The sequence below is a fragment of the Scardinius erythrophthalmus genome (assembly GCF_964197995.2).
Source record: "Scardinius erythrophthalmus genome assembly, chromosome: 7".
Lineage (NCBI taxonomy): Eukaryota > Metazoa > Chordata > Actinopteri > Cypriniformes > Leuciscidae > Scardinius > Scardinius erythrophthalmus.
Genome location: NC_138227.1, coordinates 32,928,961 through 32,948,947, shown reverse-complemented (window position 1 = coordinate 32,948,947; position 19,987 = coordinate 32,928,961). Strand labels below are relative to the sequence as shown.

Sequence of the window (19,987 nt, the reverse complement as noted above, 5' to 3'; positions counted from 1 at the left end):
ATTAAATAAATGAGTAAATACACTCACCTAAAGGATTATTAGGAACACCTGTTCAATTTCTCATTAATGCAATTATCTAATCAACCAATCACATGGCAGTTGCTTCAATGCATTTAGGGGTGTGGTCCTGGTCAAGACAATCTCCTGAACTCCAAACTGAATGTCAGAATGGGAAAGAAAGGTGATTTAAGCAATTTTGAGCGTGGCATGGTTGTTGGTGCCAGACGGGACGGTCTGAGTATTTCACAATCTGCTCAGTTACTGGGATTTTCACGCACAACCATTTCTAGGGTTTACAAAGAATGGTGTGAAAAGGGAAAAACATCCAGTATGCGTCAGTCCTGTGGGTGAAAATGCCTTGTTGATGCTAGAGGTCAGAGGAGAATGGGCCGACTGATTCAAGCTGATAGAAGAGCAACTTTGACTGAAATAACCACTCGTTACAACCGAGGTATGCAGCAAAGCATTTGTGAAGCCACAACACGCACAACCTTGAGGCGGATGGGCTACAACAGCAGAAGACCCCACCGGGTACCACTCATCTCCACTACAAATAGGAAAAAGAGGCTACAATTTGCACAAGCTCACCAAAATTGGACAGTTGAAGACTGGAAAAATGTTGCCTAGTTTGTTGTGTCTCGATTTCTGTTGAGACATTCAGATGGTAGAGTCAGAATTTGGCGTAAACAGAATGAGAACATGGATCCATCATGCCTTGTTACCACTGTGCAGGCTGGTGGTGGTGGTGTAATGGTGTGGGGGATGTTTTCTTGGCACACTTTAGGCCCCTTAGTGCCAATTGGGCATCGTTTAAATGCCACGGCCTACCTGAGAATTGTTTCTGACCATGTCCATCCCTTTATGACCACCATGTACCCATCCTTTGATGGCTACTTCCAGCAGGATAATGCACCATGTCACAAAGCTCGAATCATTTCAAATTGGTTTCTTGAACATGACAATGAGTTCACTGTACTAAAATGGCCCCCACAGTCACCAGATCTCAACCCAATAGAGCATCTTTGGGATGTGGTGGAACGGGAGCTTCGTGCCCTGGATGTGCATCCCACAAATCTCCATCAACTGCAAGATGCTATCCTATCAATATGGGCCAACATTTCTAAAGAATGCTTCCAGCACCTTGTTGAATCAATGCCACGTAGAATTAAGGCAGTTCTGAAGGCGAAAGGGGGTCAAACACAGTATTAGTATGGTGTTCCTAATAATCCTTTAGGTGAGTGTAAGTAATTAATGATCAAATAAGAAAACTATTGTACACCCCCGCCCCGACTATGGAGAATATCGTCCAACACTAGTGACCGCTCAGTATTTTCAGCAGAAGCTTAATCTTTGATACATATTTACAAAAATGTTTCTAAGCCTTGAACCAAACCAACCATAGAGCTGGTAAGCCCCGCCCATCCGTAAAACCCCAAGTGGACCTCTAGGTTAAAAAATCGTCAATGCAAGTGAATGGGAGAAAATAGTTATTTTCTGGTCCCGTTTGAATTGTGCCATGAATGTGAACATATGTTGTCTGTTAATTTTTTTATATAATTTTGCATGTTACGAGTTTGACAGTATATTGTATGATTCTTTGGCTAGCAGTTGTGGAAAAGACTAGAGAAATAACGAGAGAGACTACATGTACGCCTATGTGACGTCACCCCATAACACATTTTCCCTCCACTTGTCAAATCACGGTGCTAATGCTGCGTTAATCTATGGAGACAGATGGAGATGCCTGTGTGTTTTGTACCCAAATGTCACCATTCAAACCAAATGGGCTGTTCTTTCTTCAGAAACGCGTCGAAAGCAGCAAAGAGTTGTAGTCCACAAAGTGCTCTCACACAAAGTCTAAACGTATCAAACTTCTACCCGCCAAATTGTGCCATTCTTCACACGAAAGATTATATTAAAAATTCACAGACAACATATGTTCAAATTCATAGCAAAATTCAAACGGGACCAGAAAATAATTATTTTCTCACATTCACTTGCATTGACGACTTTTCAACCTAGAGGTCCAGTGGGGTTAGCGGAAGGGGCGGGACTTACCAGCTCTATAGCACTATGATTAAAGGGTAACTAAACCCCTGGTCAGAGCCTGACTCCACCCACTGGCAATATTTGAAAAATGCTAGAAAAGTGGGCAGACCCCAGCGGAGATAGAGGGGACGAACCATGAGCGGGGGGGCGTGCACCTGAGACCTGCTGTCAGACTCTCTAAAATGGAGAGTTTGCTCACAGGATCGTAAGACGACGTAAAGTACATGCATCTGATGAGTACATGCAAGTTGATGTCAATAGCGCACGCTCTCTGTAGGCATTTTCATATTTTGCCGCTATGTGAAAAAATCCAGAAAAATGCGCCGACGCGTTTGTTGACCCCAGAGGATTAACTTTAGCCTAACCATAAATTGTGATTAAAATATATATGATCACTCACATCAAGACGCCGCTGCAGTGGTGGAGTCCATGCAGGAGGAGCAGCGTTTGGCACTGCGTCGCTGTTCAGCGCGAGCTGTGTGGAGAAGCCCATTTCCACCTCTATTGCGTTGGAGAAGCAATCCCGCGTAAAATGCAGGTTTCACACTCGCGGTCTTCCAGGCCAAGTGCATGCAAACACTGGCGCCTAATTTACAAGTCTGCTGGAAAGCTATGCAGTCCAGCAGTCCTGTTGCAACCAGCAACACTACACCTAAGTACCCTCCTGCCCACTATACAGTACAGATAAATCTACGCTAGCTCGTACGAGGGGCGTGGTGAGCTGGAACCTGCTTACGTCACCTGCCACCGCAACATCCAATAGGAAAATTCAACTGCAGAATCCACCGTTCAACCTTAAGAGGGCAGCACTCAGACGTTTTTACACCATATATTGTAAAATTAAAACACTTTATACCCAAATGTCAAAAAAGTTACTCGAATCAATGAACAGCACTAATAAAGCCCCATTCTTACAGATCATTAACTAAAAAAAGTTGGTTTAGGCCAGGGTTTAGTTACCCTTTAATAAATATTCAAGTTAGAAAAAAGGTATTTGAAAATCAGTAAATGAATGAAGTACTCATCCCATGACATAATTATAACACAGAAAATTATGTTGTTGTATTGTCTTTTCAACATCCCATATTAACCAATGTTGGATAGTAGGGCTGGGTAAAAAATATCGATTTTTCAATATTAATCGATTCTCATTTTTACAAACCAATATCGATTCTTAAATCTCAAGAATCGATTAGTCACCTGTTTTCATTTGATGATTGAATGGAACATTGTAACGCGCATCCCATCCAATAAATCACAATAATCTTTGTGCTTGTTTATCTTGATATGAAATAGTCTTAAATTTCAAATTAAGTCCATTTTCTTACAAAATTCAAAAACATAAACAGTTTTGGCACTGTGGCGTGAGATCGCTCTGGCGCAGCTCAGCTCTAGAGAAGCAGCAGCGCTGAGCGCACATGATCTTCTTCCGCCTTAATAATACCAGTCACAGCGCAAAATAAACATGAATGAGCATCTGAAAGTGTGTTAAAAGATCGAGTACAACTTATCGAAGTCCGTATCATGTCACATGGAATCGCTCAGTCAGTGTTTCAACCGTGGAAAGATGTCAGTTTACAGCTTGTAAACAATGTCATGTAACGTCACATTTACCTCAGAAAAACCATGTGACCATAAAGTCATTTAATCAGCTAGAAAAATGAACTCTAGAGAGGAACATTTTGCTAAATATATGCACCATGTTACATATTCATTATAATTTTGAATGTTCTTCAATATTTAATGTTTGAATAAATCTGGCAAGTTTTTATGACAGCCACCATTTAAATGTTTATATTTCATATAACTCTCTTATTATAGAAATAAATAAAAGTGTAATTTAAGTGTTTGTATAGCTACAAATCAGTTCATTTTTACCTTCAGCATTATAGTAGGCTACAATTGACTCCCATAGTTTACAGCATTAGTTAAGAGATTTGTTTTCCTTGAGAAAATTTGCCATGTATTGTACCTGATATCCAAAATAACCAATATGGAATCGAATCGAATTGCAAGCTTGTGAATCGAAATCGAATCGAATTGTGAAATTTGTCTCAATACCCAGCCCTATTGGATAGATGCTATATAACATTACCTAGCTCACCTCCACTAGCCTGCAAAAGGGTGGCACTGTGGACATTACAATGGTTCCTGTTTACACAGTAATGGAGTCCTGTTTATACGTTTGTGGGTTGTGTGATGCTTCACCAGTAATTTGGTGCTCAAAAACAGTTTCTTATAAATTAAGCTGAAATTCCATTGATGTATTGCTTCTGCAGAAGCATGTACCAGCCTCAAACATCCTAAAAACGTTTAGCTATGACACACTAAACCGACATCAAAGAACTAGTGGCTTTCACTGCGTCACCTGTTCAAGCTGCTGACGGGGGTCCAACTAGTGCTATGGGTGGGAGCAAACTGGAAAAACTAGGTCACCTTGCAGTGTTTCCCACAGATTCGAAAGCAATTTGCGGTGGTGGTGGTGGCGGGGTTGTTGTTGTTCCATGGCGGGGGGGTGGGGGGTTCCTTCGTTAAGAATTCGTTACACTGAAATTTATTATATTGAATATTAATCAAAAATGATTCACACCTTCACAAAATCCAAACATTCAGTGTAAGATTAAAAAAATGACATTTTTTATAGTAAGTTTATTTGATTCACAGCTTATTTAGAGTTTTGACCTCGACAACCCAACTGCATTTACCACAAACAGTCTAAACTAAAAGATTGTTTTGGTAATTGTTCTACACATTGTCATATAGCCTAGATAACCTTAAAATGCAGTAGTTTATTAAGGTTAAATCTTGCTAACCATTCTTACAAAAAAAAATGGGGTAAGCACACTTAAATACTCATTTTAAGAGGTGTTAACAGCTGTATTTTTATTGTTACTTCACACAGTGCAGCAAACTAATGTTAACAAATACAACTTTTGATTTAAATAATGTAGGCTAGCCTAGTAAATGGTGAAATTAACATTAATTAAGATTAATAAATGCTAGGGCTGGGTTTCGATTCAAATTTCAAGAATCGATTCGATTCCGATTCTCAAGATCTTGAATCGATTATCATTATTCGATTCGATCCGATCCGATCTTCGAGATTTAGATAATGGTTTTTGAAAAAAGCAATTTTTTCCATTTTGAATTACATGACTGTACTAGTTATGCAACATATTGATACTATTATTATAGACATTCAACTGCAAATTAATGGAATATTGGTGGTTGTAAAGAACAATCCCCCTTCCAGAGTGTTGATACAACTGCTTTCACAAACTTGCACTGGTGTAGACGACCGAGGACGCAGAGGTATATCAGCAGCAGTAGACCGATTATTTAGACGCGAACCTGATGTATTATTAAAAATGACATTAAGAATTTTCCAAAAAGCTGCTACAGTTCAGATGCAAATGCACCTTTATTTTTTATTTTAATGATCAACATTTAGAACACATTTGTTCTAAGCCAGTGCAAATGTAAACAGATTGTTGGTTACTGGCTTCACAGTAAACAGACAACGAGATGTGCGGATGGGCTATTACTTCAACCGCATCACAAAACTCATCCGTCCGCACCAACGTTTATGACCAATTTTCAAAACAGCACCCGCCCGCCATCCGCTTAATGTATGCATATATTCTTTATATGATTGGTTAACCGCCCGCCACCCATCCGAAAATATAATTTTTCGTCACGTCATCCGCCCGATCCACGGTTTATCCGCGGAGTCCGCGGCTGTAACCGCCAACCGCGCATTTCTATCAGAATGTAAATAAAATTTGAACTTACAAAACCTTTAGAAAACCTTTGCTTTTGTCAAGCTCGTTCTCTGCATTGCTTCTGATTCTGAACCCGAAATGGTGCCAGATCCATAGACTGTGGCCAGATCGGAGCTTTGAGCGTTTCTGGAGTTTTCAAAGCAACCGCTTGCTTAACGTTACTGACGTTGTTTTAATGTCCTTCCACCTCGCGCGCATGCGTGAATTCAATGACGCGGAAAGTTAAAGTTCACAGGGAAAATCGATCCTCTGAGTTACGGATCGATCTTTAGAAATTAATATGAAAATCGATTCAGAATCGGTGAATCGATTTTTTCAACACAGCCCTAATAAATGCTGTAGAAGTGCAGTTTATTAATAGTTAATGTTAAATTATGTAGTTAACTAGAGTTTAATAAATGGAACCTTATTGTAAAGTGTTACCGATTTGTTATACACCGATTCAGTGTTGGACAGATCAGTTGTTTTAACTATTCATTAAAGTGAATCGGTTCAAAGGAGTCATTAGTTCGCTAATCGGATGTGTCATTAGCGGACTTGTACGCGTTATGTGATTAACCCGGCAGTCAGGACATCGCACAAGATTTGTCAACACAGAAAACATTTCATCATTGGATAGGTTTTGTTTTGTTTATTGAAAATGTTTTTTTTTTTGTCAGCTGAATGGGCGGAACGCTTTTCAGAGAAGATAAGGCAACGTGAAAAAGTAAAAAAAATTTAGCACAATTCACACCCAGCGGTACTTCAGGATAAAAATATCCAAATGCTCCACGTGAAACTTCGGTCTTCCGATCTTTTACCATCGTGTCAATTCTCAATTGATTTTGATTAATATGCGCGAAGGAGCGAGAGAGAGCAAGACAGTTTGAAGACGCGCGCATGCGCGCGACCAGGCCTCTCTCTGCTCGTTCTTTCAGTAATATGCGCCCTATCGCAAGCGCAGCAGTCATCTACATCACTCACCGATCAAATAAGGCTTTGGCGAGACAAAAATTCGCTTGAGAGAGAGACGCGTGAGTGACAGAGAGACGGAGGGAGAGCAGGGAAAGGAAATGCAGCTGAATGAACACGCTGCGTGTTTTAAATAGCGTAAAAATTTAGTTATAACGAAACGCAATATGTGGCGGCCGGTGTTGATTCTGTGGCACACCGCCACGAATTAGTCTATGTGTGGAAAACACTGCCTTGTGTCACGGCCTTTAAGTCTGTGTGAACCGGAGGTTGAGACCGCTTTCAGCATCCAACTTGTTTAGCAATAATTTATTTTATTTTTTTATGCGTGGGTGTTATGGCTCAAAACCAACTTTAGCTCATTTAAACCATTCAAAAAGGCAAGGACCGATCATATAAGAAATCACAGACGATAGATTAGTTTTGACGTCTAATTACACTGTAAAGTTTTAATACAAAGAAAATCCAACAAGCAACAATTAATACAAATTCACACGCATAAGTTAATAAACAAAACAACAGATTAACGAAAATAATAATAGTAAGCAGGTAGGGCAGCTAAAGAAAACACACCCCTGACTACACCTAATCACCTGGAAAGATCTTACCTAGCTCCCGTGGAGAATAAAAACAAGCGAGTCTTACGTGCAGCTGGTAGAAGAGAGCCGCCATCAACGCCCCTGCAGTTTAAATAGTAGAAATCCCTGATGACGTCACTCCACTTTCAAGGATCAGGGAAATCCCTTCTCATACTAGAAATCATACACAGGGAACAATTCCTCTACCTGCACAACCACCTAACAGTGGGACTTTCAATTAATTATTGGCTATGGGTAAATAACTAGTAGTAAATGGTAAAACAATTTGCAATACAAACCGTTGTGTTTATGATTATGATAACGAATTAAAATAGTATGATGACGAATACCAGTTTGCAATCAAGCAGTGTAATTGACTTTTTGTACAGGTAACAACACGGTTCCTGCCGGTCCATATAAAGTATTAAATTTAGTTTTATCATATTTAAGGCAATCAATATTGCCTTAATCGCTTTGATTAAGGCAAAAAAAGTCTTCAATATATTTTAATGGTAGAAAAAAAGTCTTAATTAAATTTGGGGACAGAAAAACAGGAATCGCGATATGCTTAATGTGATTATTAAACTTCAAAAGGTGACGACTTTATGAAATTCAAATGAATCTAAATATAATCATTTATAATTTTGACTCTGGAACCAGCGAACGTTCATTCAACATCATTTTAATGACCAAAATAAACAACAAAACTAAAGTAGCAGTCATTCACATAAATGTCCCAGGCCTGGTCCTCTCTCGACTCCTCCTTTTGCGTTTCTTTTACAGTAATGTGTATCGTAGAGAGGGAAATGAGATCGGGACATGAGCCAACAGCTCTTGCACGTCCTGAGCGTGTTGAGCCACAGCTCTGACTGAATGGCATTGTGACTTCACTACGGTCAAGTTATGTTAGTCATGCGTTTATATTCCCTGAAGAAACTTCCCAGACTGCTTTGGCATTATCCTGTACAGCTCAGCTCAGACGCAATGACACGAACAGTAGATCTGTTTAGAATGAGGCAGTAGAGTGTACCTTTTGACCCAGTTATTACACCCTTTAATGCCTGTGCCAAATGCGAAATTCTTAATGGTGTTACACACTCCTTGAAAAAGATTTGAGATTGTGTTCCAGTCTTAACCTGGCTTTAAAATGTGCACTCCCATTGTTCATTGCAGCACATGTGCATGGACTGCAAGAAAAACTACTGCAGCCAGTGCTGCACTCAGCAGGACCTCCAGCCGTGGCTATGCCACACTTGCCAGCGTTTCCGCGGGATCTTGTACGAGCGAGCTGAGCTGATGAAGCTGAAGGTGAAGGATCTGAGGGAGTATCTTCACCTGCACGGGGTCCCCACACAGATGTGCCGAGAGAAGGAGGAGCTGGTCGAGCTGGTCCTCGGCCAACAGACACCTCCGTCTGACACACACATTCCTCCCCCTATAACCACACGCTTGGACCCGCAGGAAGACCCTTACACTCCAGTCAACACAGCAAGCCTGTCGCAGGACAACAGCACAACAGAACTGGGACCTCAGGCTCAGACAACAGAAGATGCGCAGGTACAAAAAGCTCCAAACTGTCCTTTTCAAACGTTTTGTAATGTTTTTGAAAGAAGTCTTTATGCTCACCAGGGCTGCATTTATTTGATCAAAAACAGTAAAAAGTCAAATTGTGAGACATTACAATTTAAAATAACTTTTCTATTTGAATATCTTTTAAAATGTAATTTTATTCCTATGATGTCAAAGCTGAATTTTCAGCATCATTACTCCAGTCTTCAGTGTCACATGATCCTTCAGAAATCATTCTAATGCTGATTTGGTGCTCAATTATTAAAAATTGTTCTTATTATTATCAATATTGAAGTTTTTGCTGCTTAATATTTGTGTGGGAACTGTGATGCAGTTTTCAGGATTCTTTGATGAATAGAAAGTTCAAAAGAACAGCATTCATTTGAAATAGAAAACTTTTGAAGCATTATAAATGTTTTTACTGTCACTACTGATCAATTTTATGTCTCCTTGCCGAATTGAAGTATTATTTTCTCTTTAATTTTTTTTTACTGATAGTGTATCACAGTTTCCACAAAAGTATTAAGCAGCTAAACGGTGTTCAACATTAATAATAATAAAAAGTTTGACCAGCATATCAGCATATAGACGAATCCGGCGAAACTACCGGAAGTAAGCGGGCGCCATTACTGAGCTGTTGCTGGGTAGCGTTGCGCCATTGCCTCCTATTGGTTTGGTTGCGTCCACTGGAATAAACAGCCCGCGATTTACGACTGTCACTAACGTTACATCTACAACTTTACTATTCTTCCTCTGCAGAGTTATTTGAACAGTATAAGTGTTGTTAATGGTCTGTGAAAATCGGACAGGTCCTTTAAGAACTATGTATTTATCATCTGGTAGAGTGTGCATTATTTGACCAACCCATACGGAGCTCAAATAATTTTTTTGACCCTCTATCAGTGACCTGTAGTTGGCATTTTGTTGATCATCGGATGCCAGGCGAAGGAGAAAATACTCTTGAATACATTTAAAACAACCGAAGGGGCGCGTTGGGGCAGTAACGTTAGTAACATTACTGTATTTGCTTGACTGTGACTCTCACTCTGAGAACCAACAACGCTAGCAGTTAGCTGTACCTTACCCTTTCCTTTTGAAATGTGAAAATGAGATAAATAATGGTCACAAATGAAAAACATGAATTCGTTTATTTGATATCATTAATTTATTTATTGTTGCCAAATGGACAGATCTTTTAATAGTTTCCTCGTTAGCTTGCCTAGCTAGCATAGTTATTGCCAAGCTATTTTCATAAATAATCTGTAAGATCGTTTGTACCTTCATCTGTGACTGGAGGCCACTAACATCATCAACCCAACAAGTCATACGGCCTGGCTGTAGCTGTCATCGAGGGTGCGTTTGCGTTATCACGGAGGTTTGTTTACATACTAGTAACAGCTCAGTAATGGCGTCGCCACAAGATGGCAGCCTACACAGAACGCTCGTCGGATTCGTCTATTAGAATGATTTCTGAAGGATCATGTGACACTGAAGACTCGGATTCAGCTTTGACATCACAGGAATAAATAATTGAAAAAATATTCAAATGAAAGTTATTTTAAATTGTAATTTTTTACTGAATTTTTGATCAATTCAGCCTTTGTGAGCCTTTCAACCTTTGACTGATAGTGTACTTCAGGAAGTTAACCTGCAAAAGGTTTGCTTGTATTACACATTAGACTAGGTTAGGAGAAATTATTTTAAAACTGAAAGAAAGAAAACCTTTCATGTGCTTCGATAAAAATGAATCCATCTCACAGTCCGTTGCATGTGCTTCACTTCTCAGTTTGGTTCACACGGCACTGTAATGCACAGCTTTAGAATGAAGTGACTCATGTGACTCAGTCTCTTAAGCACACTAGGGAGTGTGTGATATATAAGTTAGAGAGCACAGCTGTGTTAAACTGTTGGCTGCGACCTTTGACCCTTAGAGCTTGGCTGAGGCAGCTGAAAGTGAAATGGACGATGAGCTGCAGGTGGAGCAGGAGATGCAGGTACCTCCTGAAACTCATCACCTCTCCTCTTCTTCTTTGTGGCAGAGCAAAGATCAGTGGCCCGTTGCCCTTTACAATGCCTGGGACTCTTTCTGTCAGTCTTTTGCAATGAAAAGATTTGGCCTCATGATGATTTATGCCGTCCTCAGTAGAGTCCGTTTAAAGAATGTCTTCTTCCATGTGTGTGCCTTGTGCGTGGGAAAAGACTTGGCTACAGGCTGGGATAAATCACTGCTTCTTTAAAAGTCTGTTTTCAAGTCCACTCTTTGTCACACCAATCCATCTTAAATGGTAGCTCTCGCCAAAATGCAACCTAGGGTCTTTTTGTTAATCTACACGAGTCAAACTTTCGTTTAAAAGCATAATTATAATGGAAACGCCACTTTTAAGTTTGACCGTATTTTGATCATGTGGTGTCGAGCCTTCTTAGTGTTTTAAAAATAGCGATTTTGATGCTATCATTAGAAGTGCCCCTAGCACTCCCATTCAAAAGGCAATTTGACCGAAAACGAAAATACGGTCAAACTTAAAAGTGGCGTTTCCATTCTTCTTATGCTTTTAAACGAAAGTTCGCCTCTGGTAGATTAACAAAAAGATTTATTGTTCTATTCTTTCTTTTGCACTTCACTGAATGATGTGCACCTAAATCTAACATGAAAACAGAACAGTGTATTTACCGTTATAACATAGAAGAAATCACAGAAACGGGGAATTCAGGGCAGGATAAGGACTTGGCCAGTTGACTAGTTTTTGGATACAAGAGAGATGATGTATCATAGAGCCAGGGAATTTGCAAGACCTGTCAAACTATCGTTGTGGAAAAAACAGAGTAGGGGTCATTTACACAGAACGTGTTTTCATTTATTTCATTTTCATTTTTCATTTTAACATTGTTGTCAAGTGACATTGGGGATGGAGAAACACACCCAAATTAGCTTCGGTTAAACAGGCGTATAGAAATGTGGGTAAAATACATATATAAAAGTGGCGGAATCGTTTTCTAAACCTGCAAAATAGCCTGAGGGAACGTTTGCGCCGGAACACGCCTCCTCTTTGCGCTGAACCGCCCCGGGGAGTGCAAGTTCATTCCCTAATTTACCGGCGTGCGTCTGCGGAGGGAAAAGTCCGCTGTGCGCTTGGTGCAAAATAAGAATGATACATGCGTCGGTGTACAAAGTCAATTGCGCTGGGTGCAAGATAGGGCCCTTAGTCTCTCTGTTGGTCAAACATGGATGGTCATCAGCCCGTCAAGTTCTGTATTAAGCTAAATAAGTGCAGTGTTTACCATGTGATGGAAGGCCAACATTAACACACAGTACCACTCCTTAGCTTAATAAAAAGGCTGAAGTTTAGAAGTTATCTACACAGGACCTTTAAACTGTAGATGTTAATGAGCCACTCAGCATGTTATCTCGACTCTAGCATTAGCATATAGTGTTTGCATAATAGCAGGATGTGGAGTTAATCAAACTTGCAGTAATCCTTGTGTGTTTTTGTAATCTCCCTTCGCATCTCTCTTAGCATGGCACATGTTCTGTTTGTGTTGTGTCTGTTCGTGTTTATGGTGGCCAAGATTCTAGATTGTGGTGTTGTTGTTGGGGCTTTAGGTGGCAAACCGTTTAACATGTTTCTGAATCAGTAAAATGTTTTCTGACACACTTTAATTTTCTGGAATTTGCCCTTGATTTGCCCGGTTCTCTTTCTCTAAAGTTGGCTTTGACTCTGTGGCATGATGTTTTTGGTGTGCCGAGAGATCAGCCGAAGAAAACCCGTTGTTTGCATACTCTCACTCACTCTGTCTCTTGCTCTGTCAGTCTTCAGACACTGAAGAAGTGTTGGCTCCTGGGCGACGGGCGTCCCTCTCAGACCTGGGATCAGTGGATGATATCGAGGCGTTGAGTGTCCGGCAGTTGAAGGAGATTCTGGCCAGGAACTTTGTCAACTACAAGGGCTGCTGTGAGAAGTGGGAACTGATGGAGAGAGTCACGCGTCTCTACCACGACCAGAAGAACCTGCAGGACATGGGTAAAGAGTTTGATGTGATTGGAGCAACAACAGGACGAGGGCTAAGATATTTGTATTTTATTTAATTTTTTGTAGTTTGGTTAACATGTAGTTGGGTAATGATAAGTGGTATTTTGGTTGGTATCCTGACCTCATTTTCTAAAGTAAATGTAAAAGTTGAATGCATCTGTTGATTACATTAACGTGGGCTGTATTTTATTTTTACAGTGTCTACCGTCATAAAAGGCACAGGTGGGTTTATTTCTTATGACTTCAAAAGTTAGGAATAGTTTTTGTTCATATTTGAAGTGTTCATGAGTTTATGTCCATTTTATTGTGAAACTATGAATAATTTGATTAGTCAACAGTTCACATCATTTTGTAGGCTTGCAGGTGGATTTCACAAATATGCATATTACGGTTTAAATCAGTCAATTTTATTTTGGTCTATGACAAATTAGTGTTCAAGTTTAAGAAGAGGAAAAATCGAGTTTAAAATGCACATGCCAATTTCCTAAAAAAAGTTTCCTTTTTTCTTTTTTTTTCTTTTTTTACTTACTTTAGACTCTGGAACTGTGACGGCGGTGGAGGACAGCCTGTGCAAGATCTGTATGGACTCGCCCATCGACTGCGTCCTGTTGGAGTGCGGGCACATGGTCACATGCACAAAGTGCGGCAAGCGCATGAGCGAATGTCCCATCTGCCGACAGTATGTGGTGCGGGCAGTGCACGTGTTCAGATCCTGAGTGACATCTCGAACAACGATGCTGAATAAAACCGTCAGGTGGCCTTTAATTCTTGAACGTTTATCTTGCGGCACTTTAAACGATAGCGAATTAAGATCGCGCAAGTCTCCAAGCAATAACTGTACTGGTTTCAGTTTCTTTTTAAGTGTGCCTTCTGGATGTTTTGAAGAGGAAGCTTTATTTTTTTGATCATGTGATCCTGTCACATGTGCAGATGACTCAAAATCAATGCAGCATAAATGGCCATTTCTGCCCCTATTAATAAACACTGAGAGGATCATGTGAACGCACATGCTGCGTTGCTTCTTCTGAAAGTGCCTCGTATGTCACTGCCCTGCTGCTTTTCACACACCTGTTGCTTTTGTACTTTTTAAATAATCTCCTCTTTAAAGAACCCACATATTGGATCTCAGGGTTGATCTAGCATCAACGTCCAGGCTGACACGGTACAAATGCACTAACAAGAATTAGTCTCGTGAGGTCTTAAATCTTAAGAGTCTCATTCGGACTCTCAAAACGGAACCCGATCAAAATCGTAAGGAAAGAGATCGTCGAGTTTTAATGCAGAAAAATCTTAATGGCCTTCATTTTCTTTATTAAAAAAAAGAACAAAAAAGTCTAGCACACTGTCACATAGTAGGCCAATCGAGCTTTAACCCGTTCGGTCTTCATCAGGTAGTCGAAACATTGGTCTAGCAGTGTGCTATACTTTTTAAAGTCCTTCTTGGATGTTGTTTTGGTTCTTCATTTTCTTTATGCAAAAATTTGGGTGTGAAAGATGAAGCGTTGTTCTGGTTTCTTGAGGATGTCATGCCTTTCAGACCCCTTGTAATGAAGGTTTCAGTCTGATCCTGGTGGATGGTTTCGATTATGGAACAAACATCCCATTTGAACAGTCCGTATGCGTCAGCGCTCGTTGTTGTGTGGTTGAGGAAGCCTCTCCGGGATGACAGTCAAACTGCTGTTGGCCTGAAACGTGTGTTACCGCGCGGTGCTGGATTTAGCGTTCGGGAGTCGGGAACCTCACAGGGCCGGCGACCCTTTTGGAGGTGTTGTTGGAGGTAGATCTCTTGCAGGAATTCGATTAGCAGCACTTTAGCCTTCGACAGAGGAAATATCAGATGAGCGTGCCTCAACACTCCTACTGTTGGTGCCTCGCAGGTCACAGGACAAGTAAAGGCCTGCTAACACACTCCATTCCCTCAAAGCGCTTCACATTCGGTTAGCATCGACCCGCTCTATTCTTAGGAAGCCGTGTGGAAACAACAACGTAAAGGAATGTAAGTGTTCAGCTTCAGAATTCACTCTTATTCACCAACCTTTTTATGTACTATTAGTCTCCACAAAACAACACGAAGGACCATACTTCTCTTTTGGAGATCACAAATTTGTATTCATACTTTAAATTCCAGAAAGGGTGGCGCTAGATGCCTCACACCTGACCTGACATCGTTCATCGCATATGTTGTGTCCAATCACATGGGAAGTGTCAATGTGAGGGATTGTTGGGTATTTTGTGACCAATCACGTTGGACGTTTCGATATATGCCTGCAAATGGGATTCCCAAAATGGGAAAATCCTATGGTTTCAGATGACTTGGAATATATCACATATTATTCAGGCATATGGACTATAGTAATAAAAGTATGGTGTGTTTTTGTTCTTTTGTGGAGCTTGGCAGACTTTAATTGTCTGGAAACAGGCAGATTGAACACTCTTCCAAACATCTACTTTTGGTTCCTAGCTGAAGAAAGGGTTGGAACATCATTAGGGTAAATATGACATCAATTTTACATTTTTTTTGGAGAACTACTCTTTTAAATAGAAAGGCACAATTGGTTGCAAATTTCATTTTTCTGAATGTAAGGCTTGCCAACTGTTAAATGTTTTATTGCCAGGGCTGCCGTAAGGTTTCCTTTCACAGGAGTCACTGTCACAAAGAGAAAAGTGATATAAATATAGTCATAAAAATAATAAAGTACCGTATTTTCTGGACTATAAGTCGCTCCGGAGTATAAGTCGCATCAGTCAAAAAATGCGTCATGAAGAGGAAAAAAACATATATAAGTCGCACTGGAGTATAAGTCGCATTTATTTATTTACACAAAATCCAAGACCAAGAACAGACATTTAATCTGGAAAGGCAAGTTATTTAACTACACAGTAGCACACAGAGCAACAGGCTGAGTAGGTGTCCGGTATGTTAACGCAACACATTAACAGTTATTCAGCTAAGTTACACAATAGCATAAAGAACATATACCTGGGAGGCGGAATAGGCTAAATTAACATAAGCTAGGGAGTCCAACAAGCAAGTTACCAGTAAACAAGTTCACCAAGCTCCCGCGATCTCATTCCACATCACTGAATCCATTGAATTTTCTTCATATGGTGTCGCTTCTGAATAACTCCGCCAACTAGAGCGCCCTCTCGCGGCTGTAGACGGTAATGTTTTCTCTTGGTTCATCTCAGTCTGAATTAATTTTGATATATAAGTCGCACCTGAATACAAGTCGCAGGACCAGCCAAACTATGAAAAAAAGTGCGACTTATAGTCCGAAAAATACGGTATCTGCATTCAAATCTCAAGAGGAGCTAATACAAAATCGTGTTGTTCAAAGCAACTTTGGATTAAAACTTGATTTCCTACCACTGTGAAGTAATAAGAGAATAATCGTTCAAAGGACCAGTTTTGGATCAATAATGTTGTCATGAGTTCTAGATGTGTAAATATAAAGAGGCAACACTTTAATTTGCAATACAAATGTGTTTTAATGGTAACGGTGCGAAGCAGATGATTTAATTTCTTAATATGAACTGATGATGAGATATATTTTAAAAACGTACTAAGCCACCAAAGTAGATTTTGTGTGTTTGTTCGTTGACAATTTTTGTATTAAAATATATTTCCACCATGTTTTGTCTGCTTGGTTTGTTTGTCCACGGACAGTGTCATTAGTTGGTGCGAGCGGAACTAGTTCTGCCGGTTTGACTGTTGAGCGCTCACGCTGCCAGCTCGTGCTGCTTATCTCCAGGTGAACTATCAGATGTGCAGAGAACACGGTATTCTCACGAGGGCGGAGGATTGTTATTGAGTTACAGGTTATTGTTAGCGCTTTCCTTCAGACTGTGCCCCCTCCTGAGGTTACAGACGAGTTGCGTTATAAAGCAAATGAACAGTTCGCGTAGAAGCATTACAGAGACATTTGACAACAGGGATTACTCATAGACAAGATATTAATGGGCGGGTTGATTTGTTTCAACGGCCTATCTGACATTTCAGTTGTCAAGTTTCGTTTTTGTCTTCCAATGAAAACAGTTCCGAAACTAATTCTTTACATTTCTTTTAATTTGAAGCGAACACGGACAAGTAAAATAAAACAATCAGGAAATAATTTCAAATATGTTGCGTAATTCATGTAGGCCTACATAATATTGCATTGTGTTTGTTTGTTTTTGGGGGGAACTTGGGTTTTACCTCTTGCACCATCTTCATTTTTAGAAGTTGCTGCATTTAAAAAATAAACAATTGCAATATTACACACTTTATATTAAACATGGCATTTTGAGATGCCATATCTGAGATCTATGGCGCACAGTTGATGTTATTTTTTATTAACCATCATAAATGCTGTTTTGACTCAACACAAGGTTTATTTTAAAAGACAGTATAATGGCACCAGACCAGATTCTGAACGAGAAAGACTTTATAAGCTTCATGGCACACAGTGACCTCTTGTGGAGAAAAGGGAACTGTGTTTCAAGTAGACAAAATCAATAATTATAAAACAAATTAGCTTAATTTTGCCATTTGATCCCATTTATCCCTTTTAATATGAATCTCTTTAAGAGTTATGATTAGGTGTTCATAAATATCTATTATAAGAATATTTCTCCTGTAATTTTAGATACGGGAACAATTGATTCAATTAAATGCGTAATCAACACCTTCCTTTAGAATTAAAAACAAAAATGGACTCGTTTTAAACCTAACGAGTTCATTGTGGCAGCAATAGCTTGCGATGGAATAAAAGAAAGACAAACACAGGCATGTCAAAGAGTTTGACACAACTCAAGGTGAGTGTGTTTTGTGTGTGTGCTGTAAACACTCACTGATGTGATCGCAGAAGATACATACAGTCATTTCTGCCCCACTAGTTATCAGCCCTGACAAATGTGTTTTCATAAACTGAACACTGAAGCTTTACCACAAGTAATCTCACGCTCGTATGATCTGATTTGTTCTGCGGTTAATTCCATTGATCACTGTAAAATTAAGGGTTTGCTACCCTTGTGAAAAAAAGTATAGTTTACTTTATTGTATTTGAAATATATTCCCTTTACTACACTGCAAATATACTTTAAAAATCTTTAAATATATAAGTATATTAGCATCATGATTTGATGATCATGATCTATTTTCACAGTACAACTTTTAACACACTTTAAAATAATTGTAGGCTACTTTAGTATTATTTTCTAAAGATACATTGGTATATTGCTTGTTTCGAAGACAGTCGTAATGAATTTGTAATGTACTTGTAACACAAATAAAGTACACTTTAACATCACTAATCAAGCATGTAATTAGTCCCTACACTGGCATTACTAATTATACTTGAAGTTGGTCCAATTTTGTACACAACAAAAGTACACTAAATACAATTAAAGTTATGTTTTACTACAATTTAATTACAACTAAAATATGCTTAGTACAAAATTAGTTGTTTCAAAGTAGCACACTTGAAGAATTTTGATAATTAGTCTGGCTGCAAGTATACTAAGCATATATATATATATATATTCCACCAGGGTATGACCATAAAATTTGCAAGTGTTGAGGTGAAGTGACTGTCTGCTTTTGCAATTACAAAATTTGCATATCCCTAAAAAATAACTAATTGAGTTAATAGTTACTTTTTATGGAAAGTAATACCTTTCATTAGGCTACTTCTGTGTTACTTTTTCCTCATCTGGGCTAGGCTTCCTTGTTTGTTTTTTAATAATAATAATACAAACACTATTTTTGGCAAATGTAAAAGCCATTTCACACCAAAAGTGCAAACTCACGGCTGTACAGTAGAGGGCGCCGCTCAAACAAACCTCAGTCCTCAGGACGCAGGAGAAGAAAGCTCAACACTTTTACTTCAGCAAATGAAACAAATGGGATGAAGTCATTTTTGCTCAGTCTGGTTGAACTGAAAGTGAGATTAAATAGGCTACATTAAGGCCCTGTTTCACAGACAGGGCTTAGACTAAACCATTAGGCCTTAGTTCGATTAGGGCATTTAAGGAGGTTTTATAAACGTGCCTTAGAAAAAAAAAACACATTACTGTTGTGCTTCTTGAGACAAAACAATGGCACTGACATATTTTAAGATATGTTAGTACAAGCTAATTTCAGTCAAACATGCAATAGTCTGGGACTATCTTAAGCCTTCCCAGCTAGCAAAAAGTCGTCTATTAGACGTTGAATAGACGTAAATCTTCAACGTCTAATTACGGCTTTTCAACGTTGAAAACAGGTCGATCTTCATCATCTTGATGGAATATGTAAAACTCTTTAAATTTATTTGAGATAATAATGGTTTGGATGGTTTGGTTGTTTGTTTTTCTATGTATAACAGACTCATCCTGTCTTAGATGATCGGTTGAAAACACGTAGTCAAACAGTCCGGCCGAAACTACTTAGTTGAAATCACGTCGTAAACCAGTCCAAGGCGGACCGACTTATTTTCAACCATATTTCAATGTCGAAAGACTAATTATTTACTGGGTTGTCTGTTGGGAAAGTATATTGTTATTATTTAACGTATTTCATAATTGCAGGTTTGCATAATATTCCGAGTTTGCATTTCATGGTTTTTATTCATTTTGAGGACTATGAATGTGCTTTTGTGCAAGTGAGATGAGTAAATGCTTGCTCACATTAGCTAATAATCATCATGTTCACACGCGCACACAACGCCTCTGCACTTACTCATGAGTTTTGCGCCCTCTATAGGCCATGATCAGCGAGTAGTCGACGTCAAGCTTAAAGCGTCATGGCAGAGCATTGAAGTCGACTAGTCAGCAACTTTTGTGGACTCAATCCGGCAAGCGGTAAATAAGCCTATCTGAATATCGTCAGCATAACAGTGATAATGAAAACCATGACGGCGAATGATATTTCCATGAGACATTATGTAAATAATGAATAGTAAAGGTCCGAGAACTTAGCCTTGGGGAACACCCTGTTTGAGTAAAACAGGGGGGAGATTTATAATTGTGCATAGCAATGTAGTAGGCCTATTATTTTGTTGTAAATTCAAAA

General features: G+C 39.3%; 1 protein-coding gene across 10 annotated transcripts in view; it reads left to right on the top strand.

Moving 5' to 3' along the window:
- Nucleotides 1–16,591, top strand: part of rffl (ring finger and FYVE-like domain containing E3 ubiquitin protein ligase) — a 32,271-nt gene extending 15,680 nt beyond the window's left edge. For 7 of the 10 annotated variants that reach the window (XM_081371667.1, XM_081371665.1, XM_081371666.1 and 4 more), the window contains 5 exons: nucleotides 8,534–8,917; nucleotides 10,861–10,923; nucleotides 12,738–12,948; nucleotides 13,156–13,179; nucleotides 13,492–16,591. In XM_081371667.1, the coding sequence (XP_081227793.1) occupies nucleotides 8,534–8,917; nucleotides 10,861–10,923; nucleotides 12,738–12,948; nucleotides 13,156–13,179; nucleotides 13,492–13,673 (864 nt within the window). In that variant the 3' untranslated portion in view covers nucleotides 13,674–16,591. The remainder of the gene's footprint in view (nucleotides 1–8,533; nucleotides 8,918–10,860; nucleotides 10,924–12,737; nucleotides 12,949–13,155; nucleotides 13,180–13,491) is intronic. The other 3 variants (XM_081371672.1, XM_081371673.1, XM_081371674.1) reach the window with 1 other exon arrangement.
- Nucleotides 16,592–19,987: the final 3,396 nt, after the last annotated feature.